General features: G+C 39.4%; 1 protein-coding gene across 1 annotated transcript; it reads left to right on the top strand.

Annotated features, from left to right (window-relative positions):
* The first annotated feature begins 10,870 nt into the window (after positions 1–10,870).
* LOC6559673 (serine/threonine-protein phosphatase Pgam5, mitochondrial) lies at positions 10,871–12,065 on the top strand. Its single transcript, XM_001985747.2, has one exon. The coding sequence runs from the start codon at positions 10,892–10,894 to the stop codon at positions 11,690–11,692; it is 801 nt and encodes a 266-aa protein (XP_001985783.1). The 5' UTR covers positions 10,871–10,891; the 3' UTR covers positions 11,693–12,065.
* The last annotated feature ends 820 nt before the right edge of the window (positions 12,066–12,885 follow it).

Raw genomic sequence — 12,885 nt, 5'->3', positions numbered from 1 at the left:
TTACTTACTACGTGGACGGCATTTTAATATCATTGTTAATTGTAAAGGTAGAAGTTGCTGCTCGAGAAGCATATTAAATGCCACTTGACTGCACTGTCTGCCGTGTGGCAACAACAACCAACCCAAACTGCTGTTCAAGATCTCAGTCAGTTTTCCCAATCTTTTCAGTTATTCAAAAGTCATCATTGACAAAATCCAATTAAGAAAATTACAATTTCATTGGATGGAACACCCACTTTGTCTAGCTAGCATTCCTATTATTTTTATATCATTTTTCTCCAATGTCTGATGGAAATAAAAGACTGAATTTTAAAGTTATATCTTTTGCATCGTAATAGATCATGTGTAAAAGTTTCCTCAAGAGCAAGCTTCCTTTTCTGTATACTTCCAATTATGCTAGCCTATCTACGAAAAGAATATTGTATTCCACAGAACCCCGAGATCTATGAGTGAATGCGTTCATATGTGGAAAAACCTTTGAGGCACGCATTTGCCGCAAGCCGGCAATTTCATTTTCGGGCTTGTAAAATAAACATGTGCGCCCCTAACTTTTATTGGTGAAACTTCAGAATCTGAACCAGACATAAAAAATAGAGTACTTTAGCTGACATAACTAGATTTAAGTTTCCAGACCATTTAAAAATAACCACTGTGTTGCAATCGATTTAATACTTGTAACAGCAGAGTTTTGGGTATATCCTAGGCAATCTCCCTTGCTAGAGCATACGTGCTTATTTTGCCAATTATTAGTTTGGTTTATTGTAAATTCAAATCTATTATTGCGGATGTAATTGCAGCTATTTAAGCCACACATAGTGCCCGTCTCTGTCTGCCACTCTCTCTCTCTTTCTCTCTCTCTCTCTCTTTCTCTCTCTAGTCTGATTGTTTTCTCCAAAAGTGCCACATGCCACGACTCTTGGATAGAGCACAAGCAAGAACTACAATAATAAGAATAAATATTTAAAATACAGGGAATTCTTGCATCATTGAGATGCATCCCGCTGATGTTGCCCTAGCATATCTCTCTCTCTCTCTCTCTCTCTATATCTCTCTCTCTCTCTTACTGTTTGTCCTGTTGCGCATTTTGTGCACATTTGTAAATGAACGCACGGGTTAATTATGGACATAATTGAGGATACTTGTGTCGCTGGCCAAATTAAAATAACGCAATCTGAATTCAGCATCAGAACGGAGCAGAGCTGAGCATAACTGCACAGCTTTGTTCCTATAATTACAGTATTATGGTCCTTAATCTGGGGCTGCTGTGTGTGAGCTTTCCCATCAATAATGTATACCTTAAGCTGCTTTTGTGCAGTTCTTTAATTTAAAATTGACCTGTGAAAACAGATTATGATGTTAATAAATGTCAGAAAAACCCAAGGAAGCTAGCAACTCTGGTTGCTCGGATGCTTCAAAGGATTCCTGTTAATGTTTAAGCTTATATTGCATCATAATTTGACTTATTTAATACTTTGTTTTAAAACTTAGCATTTATACATTTCTTTGGGTTTATTTTTTATTTTAATTTTTGCTATTTCAGCGCGCCCAAGAAAGTATGCTGTTAATAGTGAAAATTATAGATAAGTGGCGAAAGCAAGCTGAATATATTAAATCCAAACCCTGATAGACGGGACTAGTTAAGAGTAGTTGACCACCAAGGGAGCTACTTGTTAGTTATGAAAATTGTTTTGACCCCGCCAACAGGCAGCATTCTTCAGCAATCTCCTGTTGTCCAAATTGTACAGTATAATAAGGAGATTTCTTTAGTTTTTACTATGCAAATTGCTAATTGTACTCATCACGGGTTGCGCTGTCTCCTTTTTGCTTGTACTTCTCTAACGAGAAATGCAAAACACTCTCCATTCACAAAATGTTCAATGGCATAAAGAATAAAATGAGCCAGAGCTGGGTAAAAATTAGCGTTGACTCCAGGCTCGCACTCGTTATATAGCTACTATTTGCGCATACATTCATACTACTATACTATATAGAAACTTAAGTGCCCAGAAATGCGGGCGCACTGAGGCGTACAAATTGTTTGGGGACTAGCAAGAGCTAGAGTGGGGGAACGGGAGGAGAAGCTGAGCGAGAAGTGCTTCCACCTCACAAGTGGATATCCTTTGCCGAAGGAGCAGCAGGCGAGCTGACAAGCAGAGAGACGCTGCTGTGGATTTAAACAAAAGTTCCCAGACGTCTTTTTTGTTTTCCATTTTTTTTTATCTTCATTTGCACTACATGGCCGCATTATGCAAAGAGCGATAGGAAGACACCCAAAACCTGAGAACAGCGGCATGTAGCGGATGCCATTGGAAGTGCTATAAGTTGGCGTGAAGTATTTGCATGAGAATGCAGAATGTACCGAAAAGGTGCCAAATAATGCCAAAAGTAACAAAAGTAATTTAAATATAAGCAATCCCCTGCTCTTTTGCAATTCTGTGCGAATAACTCCCATTAGCAGTTATTAAATAAGTTAATTATAATTAAGTATCTCATGCGTATAAGAAAACACACAAAAAAGACACTTATATTAAATTTGTTAAAATTAAAATGCAATATAACTATAAATGGTAATGTATTTAAGAGCAATTTGGAGCTCGATCTTAAGGTGATTCAATATTGAATAAAAAGGCATATGGCCTATGTCTTTCCCAAGAATTTTGAATATAAAATAAATAATAAATGATAAAAAAAAACAAAACCAACCTCTGCATTCATTTGCTATGCGACAACTGAAATTGAAGTTGAACTCGCCAAGGTTTTCCCTATCAGCTCTGCGCATAAAAATTAGAACTGTTATACTGAACGCAACAACTTGGGAAATGGAACAGTACCTTCAGAGATTCCCACAGTCTGAACAGGAGCCTGTCTGTTCCAGGACATTTTACATAAATTTGCACAATTTCAACAAAGTTCATTTGCATTTTTTATGCATTTCTAAGGACTAAGGCCGAAGGGCAGTCGATTAAGTAGGGAAAGCAGCAGGCGCAACTCTGTATGCAATTAAGGCTATCAGCTTCTACACACATCGAATTTCAAATTACACCAGGCAACTGTTCAATAATGTGAGATATCGTAAGAATGAGGAGGTCCAGCATGTATATTTATAGACAATTTGCATAGCTTGGCATAATCGAAATCGATTGAAGAGTGCATGTTACTCGAATTCCATTTAGTCGACTAGAGGAGAACTATAATGAATGCTGTGCATTGTTGTATTGCTTACTGTAGCCATATTGGCACTGAATTACCAAAGGTATCTCGATTAATTCTTCACACCCAATTAGATCTTGGGGCTTTGCAGCATTCGCAATTGGCTGCTTGGTATGCAATGCATTCGTCTAAGTTTGCTTTTAAAGATTGCACAAATGCAACACAATTAGGTTTTAAAGTAATTAAAACTAACAAAAGTTTCGCTTACTTTGAAAGTTGCAGGTCGTGAATGCTTTGCCAAGGCGGTGACCCACTAAAGCACGTCCTGCCTCCTGCCTCCTGCCACGCAGCAGCCAAATGTAATTGGTCGTTGCTGCTACTGGGATTTTTGGTAGTCTTGCAATGTCAGCTACGCCATTTAGCCTTGTCACATTATTTTGGTTATCCTCCGTCTGCTTTTTGCTTGCTTGGCTTCGCTTTTGGGGCAAGCACAGCTTCTAATTGTTCTTGTAATCGCACTGGTGCCAGTTTTGCCACCGTTGCCAAACCATCGCCATTCGCCATTCATTCATTCATGCCTAACTCCATCCGACCCCACCACCCCCCTCTGCCAACAATCTACTTCATCTTGTTCAGCCGTCTGCATCGTTGGCCAAGCTGGCGGATAAGACGAGAACATCTTCTCCAAGCAGTCAGCGAATCATCAGCTAATGCCCCCAAACCCGGCTCCGCCATGTGCTTTCTAACCTTACTCACAATGTGTGAGTGTGTGTGACTTGATGCACTTTATTTTCATTCCTGTTTCTGTTGCTGTTCCCAGATGCAGTTCAGTTCAGTTCAGTTGAGTTCAGTTCAGCTGAGCTGAGCTGAGTTGAGTTTGCGTTAGTTGAGTTTAGTTTTGTGATAGTTGGGCTTTCCGTCTGTTCGTTTGCCTGTCTGTCTCCGCCTCTGCCAGAGCACTTTAGTACTTGTGCATCGGATGTTGAATTTCCGAATTTTACTTTTTTTTTTTGATTTTTATTTTTCAAACTTAACTTTTCTAACTGCTCGAATTAAGTTTAAGTACATGATGCGGTTTGTGCAAATAGGTTAAGTCACAACACTAGATTCAGTTAACTTTTTTACTGAATATGTTCACGATTCGGATTGCAGCTCGGCGTATGAATATTGTTCACTTATCACGACTGACTTTATCATAATAATAATTTCAACCTCATTTTATGAATGTTTCCGCAACTCTCAAATCAAAGTCCAAGTACGTGAATACAAAACTTCAACTGATATGATTTCCATTCGAAAATCGTGACTGCAGTCAACTTCAATCTTCAATCGATTATGCAACATCCATAAAAAATAGCCACACACACACACACAAGCATGCAACTGGGCAACTCTTGAAGTTCAACTACATGGAATACATTGCTTAACTGCCCGTACTTATGAATGTGGAAAAGGGCTTGTGAATTTTCATGTTTTCCATGTTTTTCTTTTTCTTTTTGGTTTGGTTTTGTGAAACAAAACTATGTTTTGGGCTGGACATTTACGGGTCAAAACTTTGCATGGCAAATTTGTGGTCTTATCTAAGTTTCAACGCACACAAACAAAATTTATTACTTAACTTCTTTCATGGCTGCCTTATGTGCAAGTAACGAAAGGAAAACATAAAAAAAATTATATTTAATTAAGAACAAACAAAAAAAAATTAAGATATAAAAATTAGAAATAAATTAAAAAGGGTAATTCAAAAACAAAGACTTAAAATATCATAAATTTTACTGGGTGAGTTTGTTAAAACACATTGCAAGATTGAATTTTCGTGCTTACCACAACGAGTGGCAGTCTGATGTGTTCACCCACCCCTACGCTCCGAACAATGGTTCAATCGACATACCAGAAACGGATGTGTGTGTGTGTGCTCAGTTCTTGTGCCTTTTGTTATTTGATTTAAGCACCACTATATTTAAATTATGATTGTTCAACATGAATATTTATTGCATTTAGTTAGACAATCGTTGCCGCATTTTGGCTATACTTGCAATACTTGTGTGCCATTTATTCTATGATATTCAGTTTATGACCAGGAGCAGCGTGTACTTTCTGTGGCTCAGGGCTGGGTAGGGAATGATGGTGGCGGTGGTGATGCGTGTGCTTAAACATAATGCATTTTCAATTTATGATTTTGAGTTGAAAATTTGATTTAAAGCTATTGCAGCTTATGGTTAACACACAAATTATTGCCTTTTTCACAACAATTGCAGTGAAAAAGTGTATTTTTGTAACAAAATATTTGAGTTTAATTCGGCAAAGAATGCGAGAACTGAAAGGTTTGTGCAAACCAAGAGGCCAGAAACGGAACCCAGCTCGACTCACTCTGACAATGCAATTAGTTAGTCAAGCATAATGCAATTAAAATTTTCTCGTCACATATATATATATATATATATATATGTACATATCATTTACATATATCTCTATAAAAATATATATAAATATATATGTGACAACAAATAAAAAATGAACAACACCAAGAGCAAGAATTCAAATAAAATATAATACGGCTATGCGCAAAATGGCAAACAGAAATGAATAATTTATGGCAAACACATGCAAAATAAGTCGACAGAAGTTTGTGTTCGCCTTTCGGATATGGTCAACAAGAGCTGCTGACCAATGGCCGGCAGTTTCACTATTACTTCCAACTCCAGCTGCGGCTGCACTCACAGAAAACATCATTTGACTGGGAAATATAAAAGAAAATTTACAAATTAAATTATTGCTTTCCATTCATTTATTTATATGTAAGAGATAAGATTATTTTAAAATAATTTAAAGTCTATAAAACATTGATTTGTTTATTTCATTCTGCAGCCACGAAACAGGAGCATAAGAAATTTGTTTATCTATTTATGATTTATTTTCTTGACATGGATGTAATATTTCACAAAATGTTGAAATTATTATTAGCAAACAAAAGTCATATTTTACTTTAAATATATAGTTAGCAGAGTAATCATAGTATTTGTCTGAGTGTAGCTGGGTGTGCGCTACATTTATGCACATAAATTTTAACGGCTTTTTGGCTCTACCTTATGCAGATTTGTTTAACTTCAAAAGAAATAACAAACTGAACAGCATTGGCTGCTGTTACTGCTGCTGCTGTTGCTGCTGTTGCAACAGCAATTCCAAGTTTTTCACTAACATTAATCCAGTAAACCGTAAACAAACGAGGCCAGTCAACAAAGGGACAACATTTCGTATGAGCTATTAAGTGTGTCATGTGTGTGTGTGTGTGTGCGCCACGTGTGTGTGTGTTATTATAAGCATGTGTGTGTTTGTCGTATATCTTATGCTTTCAGCCTGCTGTAAATGTTGTTAGTTTTGTGCTGTGTTGCAAAACATTTGGCTTTTCTAATTGTGCTGCCCATATCTAAGGGCAACCAGCCAGATTTATTATGCCTAGAAATGGTATTCCATTTAAAAGATCCCCTGTTAAATTGCCTGCATAGAATATCTGTATTGATCAACTTGTCAAACAAGCAAACAAACCTAAACTGAAACAAATTACTAACATATAAATATTTAGAAAAATATAAACAAATTGTATTAAATCATTAAAAGGACGGAAGCCTTTTATGCTTGTTAAAAGGCACAACAAATATTTAATTTCCGACTTAATAGCTACGAATTAAATTAGTTTCTGGTATTGTGGATATTTAGTTACTCTTTGAAATATGCAGAATTTATATAGATTAACAAAACTTGGCCAACAAATTCAGTTTTTGCTAATAGCAACGAAAATGTCATTAACTCTCTACTTACTGCAATCGTTTCGCTCTCTTTCGCTTTCTTTTCTTTCTCTGTCTCGCTGTCGCTCTCTATATCCCTCGCTCTCTCTCTCTCTTTGCTCTATCGCTCTCTCTACAGAGTGTACAAATTTTGTGTTGCAAGTTTTAGTTTATGTTTTCAATTTCATCAACATCAACTAAAACGAAAAAGCTATTAACTCGAAATGCGTCCGAGATGAGGATGGAGGACCTGAATGTGCCACTGGTCGGGATTGGGAGGGTGGGGGCTAGGAGGCTGGCAGGGCGTGGCACCATTTCCCTCTTGAATTTGCGTAAAATTTACACGAATTTGATTATTATTATGATGGCAATTTGCAAAAATGTCATCTCTCAACTGCAGAAAAAGAGAAATAGAAAATATATAGTTGGACAAACGGAAATTTCTCATTGCGCAAAGTGGCGCAGGACACAAAAAAAAAAAAGAAAAAAAAAAACTGGGTGCCCAGCTAAGTGGCTGGGGAGCATTGAGATTGGGTCAGTTATGGCTATGGTTACCCTGTGTTGTGCAGCAAGTGCAGCAGCTCGAGCAGCTGGAACGACAGTCCTTGGCATCAATTGTGCCTTTCCACCTAAGAGAAATGTATAGTCCTTTGGAAGTAGTGCGTCTTGTTGCCATCTACTCGCTTATCGCGGTTGCCCCATAATTATGACGCACTTTGTGGTCATAGATGGGGCAGCGATGTCCTTCGTGTGCTTTCTCCTCCGTCCGGCACATCCTGCAGCAGGATGTTCAATTTTCGCTCGCCTCTTATTTCGCTTTGCCATTTTGATTTCCTTATTTGCCTTGTCGCATTTTGCATTCATTTGCCTTTTGCACTTTATCTACCAACGTTGCATTACTTTAAGTGGCAAAAAACCGCGCACCCACACCCCCTCCCCCATCCTCCTTTAACGGCTATCCCCGGCTCGTCCGCACTTGACTCTTGCCGCTTCAGCGGCGGCTCACTGAAATTATCTGCTGGCAAAATCAAAAGTTTTGTGCTTTTATGTGGCTATGTCGGCTGGGAGGGGGTAAGTGGGGTGGGAGGGTTTTTTAGTGGGCGTGTCAGTCGGGAGAAACAAGCGCCTGGAATTGTGTCAAGGACACAACGCCCCAAGGCACACTTGGAGGCAAATTCAAGAAATTATTTGCGTAAAAGGAAAACATCGCCGCAAACATTGTTTAACTTTCATTGCCTTTCTCCCATTTGCCGACTTTAACATTTGTTTACAATACAACACACACACAACACACACTAACACCCAAATTAGCAATAAAAACCAGCTCTCAGGATACGACTGCTTGGCAGAGACTTATCGACCACAGAACATGCCCCATGCCATGTGGCGCGTTTAGTTGCCAACAATTATGGAAACTAACCATGCAAATATATAAATCATTTATTGTAATGAGTGTATTGGGTCTTAATTAAAATAAGTGTTCACTGGCACAGGCAAATAAGTTCCATAAATGATTTATGAGACATTTATGGAACTTATTTGCCTGTGACAATCCGATTGCTTTTCTTAAAATAAGCTTATCTGTTTCATAATACTTACTTACACTCATAGAAAATCAACACTGAGGCAGCTTAATGAATTCATAATCTAGCTTAAATCTCTAACATTTTCTTGTTATTTATTATACACATTTACTTTGTTGTTTCGCCTAAAATCCTTAAAGCCAAATGCAATTATCTAAAAGTAATATTTCTATGCAATTTACACTGGCCTTGGGCGGGCAGCTCAACGAGATCTCAAGTCGAATTACAACTTTAAATTGACATGCCTGACACACACACACACACCAACACACACATATGTATATATATATAATGCACACGTGGCATGCGCTAGTAGTATTCACATAGATGTCGTATCTTATAAGATTTACGATTCTAGGTCATACAAAGGGACTAACAATGTGCGCTGGTCTATTTTATGGCTACGGTAAGTGGCTTACTTTAACAACCCGACAAAAAGTTATCGGAGAAAGTATCTTGGCGAATGTGTGAATGTGAATACGCGAGTATGAGTGTGTGTGTGTGTGTGTGTATGTGTGAATGCGGAATGCAAGTAACTCACAAAAGCGCATGTAAGAGGCGCCACAAGGACAAATGCAACCACATTCTATATACGCCACCTTGCCATTGATGAGACTCTTATGCGCATCAATAAGCCTCGCCTTGTGCATATTTTGTAGCTCAATCTTACACTGCGTTCACACATTCAGCACTACACTCAGAAAAATACAAATGGCCAACAATTTAAAAGATTCAACTCAATTTAAAGTTGAACTCAGAATTAGTTATTGTTTTTCGTACTTGCATTCAACGCTCAAATGCCCAACAGTGTTTTCTTACTTCTGACGCACATCAATTTCTCCCAGTGTGCTGTCAATTCATTCGTTTAATTTAATTTTCTTACGACTGCCGCTGTCGCTGGAACTGTGACCCGGACAAGATGCCAAAGTTGCTGGAACTTCATTAAGTCGAAATCTGACAGGCAACTGAGCGCAAAAGTGAATCCCTTCCAAGGCCAGCCACTTGTGGATATGTCTGTATTCCATAACCCACTCCGAGTACTGATTTTCCTCTGGCCCTAACGACGGCTCAAATTCTTTGCGATTTTCATGCTGGCAGGCGAAATTAAATGAACCAGAAACTTGGCAAAAAGTATTTTAACCAGCGAAAATGTTGATGATAGGCCTTTGACTTTTTATGGGCTGCAGCAGTAAAGGATTTATGAATCTTTTGCTACTCTTGTCCGGTTGTGTCAATAAGAGAAAAAGGTGAGTTTAATAAGAAGAGATTGTTCGCAAAGCTTGCTGGGATTTGTCAGTTTATAGCTGAGAAAACAATGTTGATTATTTTAGAGATAAGTTCAGATTTTCGATATAATTATTATAAAAAAGTTTATCTATACACTGTATTCCAGCTTAAGGGTATTCTGTAGTCGATCAGCTCAACAACTGACACTGAATACCTTTCAAACTTGCTAGGATTCGGTTTGCTGATTGTGCAAGGCGCCAAGTTCTGCGTTCCAAAGTTGCTCATAAGTATTTTGCCAAGGGGAAAAATAACTTTGACATCAAGTTGGCAAGCAAAGTCTCTTAACAATCCCACAAGTCCACTTTCCAATGCTAATCAACAGTGCGCTTCAAACAGCGACGAAAGACAGACAAATCTGCATAAAGTCTCAAGTTTCAAGCTCAAATGCAAAAGCCGAAAACACTTTTGAATTGCATCACTTCAATAATTACACAAGTCTGAATATAATTGGCTGTTTCTTATCCGATCTTGATGAAATTCGGGCAGTTGATCAATAATATGCATATTCATATTATATATTAATAAGAAGCCTCTGCCTTTAAGATTGTCTTACTTATTGCTATCGGAAATCGAAATGTATCGATATTCGAGAATCGGAGGCAGCTATCGATGAAATAAAGCAAGCTCATTCTGCACCGGATATACGAGAACCTATATTCCAAATTTGCTCTCTAGCTCATATAGTCTCTAAGATCCGTGTGTTCAAAAATAAATGGCTATATCGACTCCGCTGTTGATCCTGATCAAGAATATACATGTATATACCTTATGGGGTCGGAGATGCTTCCTTCTGTCTGTCACATACATTTGGACGAAACCAATATAGCCTTTTTACCCAATTTTATTGGGTTCAAGGCATAAAAATCGATTGATAATTGCTATTCAATGGATTTAAATTGCGACAATGATATGACAAAAGTATAATCATAAAAGTGCAACTAACAATCCTAAACTCCTTATGTAGTTCCCTTATGGCGTTTGGTTTCACAGTTTCTACATCTTCTACATCTAGAAAAAGTATTCGAAATGGCTTTTCACAAGTTTTACATGTCAAATCAGCTTTTAAAGATTTCCCATTTGCAAGCAATGAAACTACATAGCCTCTGGCATTCGCTGGGTGCGTTTAGCATCGGCTCCTTGGCGACGTATGGAAGCCTAAGGATGCTCGATCGTCGACAGGTGGACGAAAGCCAGTTTGATGAGTCTGCAAATTCGAACAAGGGTGGCTGGTGCCATGACTGGGATCAGCGCAAACAGCTAATGGAAACGTCAAACGGACAGGAGGATGGTCAGGAAGGACCCGTTGCATTACGTCACATAGTTTTGGTGAGGCATGGAAAGTACACCTCCTCGCCGGATGGCGGTCATCTTACGGATCTGGGACGATTGCAGGCCCATCGTGCCGGCCGGCGGCTGCGTGAGATGGGCGTATTGTGGGATCATGTGGTGGCCTCGACAATGACACGTGCCCAGGAGACGGCGATGATCATACTGAAGCAAATTAACTTTGATCCGCTCAAGATGAAACGCTGCGAACTGCTGCCCGAGGGCACACCCTGCCCGGCAGATCCGCCCCAGAAGCGCAGTGCCGCCAGCGTGGAGCGGGCCTATCGCCGCGACGGGCCACGCATCGAGGCCGCCTTTCGACGCTATTTCTTTCGCGCCTCGCCCGACCAGAAGCAGGACTCCTACTTGCTCCTGATTGGCCACGCCAATGTCATCCGCTATCTGGTCTGTCGTGCCCTACAGTTCTCACCGGAAGCGTGGACACGTTTTAGCTTGCATCACGGCTCCATCACATGGCTGACAATATGGCCATCCGGCTATGTGACACTACGTTGCCTCGGCGATTCTGGCTTCATGTCCGTCGAGGAACTAACCTCATAACGGCCGCCCAAGCATGCGAAAACATCCGAATGAAACCTATTTTGCAGTAACGTATTAACGCTGTTTGTCCCTCACATGCAAAAGGGCTCAAAATATACATATTTGCATATATTCGATGTTCAAATTATAGTATGGCCTTTTTTAAGAAACGCTCCATCATTTTAAAGACGAATATTGGTGATGAAATCCATTAAAGATCGAAATATAAATTATCAGGCCACGCACTCTCACTTCCCCCCTAAAATAATTCGCGAAATCCTCATATTCCATAATTTTAGAGCTATAAAAAAATGGTAAATAAAACTCTGATACACAAAAGCTGATACAAAATCAAATTCAATGGAGAGATATTAAACTTTTGACAATTTGTGAATTGCGGGCAAGTGTATTTTATTCAGCATCCTTTTGGCACCACTTAAGTACTTCATTTACACACAATTTTTTCGTCACGCAGAAATACGCATACTTATGGGCACTTAAGTGTATGAGCTCTTATATGTGTATCTGTATGTGTGTGTGTTGACGTCATTTGTAACCAGACTTTTTGGCATTATAATCTCCCCTACTTTTGCCAGCTGACCATCCGGAACGTGACTTTTCCGTCCATTTCTGTCATGTAGAGCTGCAGGCAACGGAAAAGCCCTCCATATAACTTTGGCCGAAATCACTTTGCCCGCTGTTGGCCACTGTGGGTCTGCAGCCAGCTTGCCTGCGGCTGCCACGCCCACGAAATGTCGGCGTTGGACCTGTGTTGTCGCCACATTTATGCACTCTTTCGGCTTTGTATCTGCTCATTAGTGCGGCTTTAATTTCACTTCCCTGATGGTTCGGTTTTGGTTCTGGTCTCGCCTGAGGTTTGTTAGTTTTGCTGCTCATTTTGGTGGTGTTTGTGCGCTTCCTGTAAATTTCCATCCTAACAACTTCAGTTTTATTACACAATTGCATTATTTCTGCCTGCTCGCGGCAATTTCAATGTCTGTCAACTATTTAATATTTCCACATTGTCACTGGAATTTTAATAAAACAAATATTTACGTATGTAATGCTCGGTATATGTCTGGTTAGCCTTTGCCACAGCCACAGCCTCTGCCTCTGCCTCTGCCTCTGCCTCTGCCTCTGCCTCTGCCTCTGCCTCTGCCTCTGCCTGACCCATAAAACTGTATGCCTGTTCTGCCAGTTGGCAGTTCCAATAA

This window comes from Drosophila grimshawi, unplaced genomic scaffold (genome assembly GCF_018153295.1).
Source record: "Drosophila grimshawi isolate 15287-2541.00 unplaced genomic scaffold, ASM1815329v1 contig_1367, whole genome shotgun sequence".
Lineage (NCBI taxonomy): Eukaryota > Metazoa > Arthropoda > Insecta > Diptera > Drosophilidae > Drosophila > Drosophila grimshawi.
This window is presented reverse-complemented; position numbering and strand designations above follow the sequence as displayed.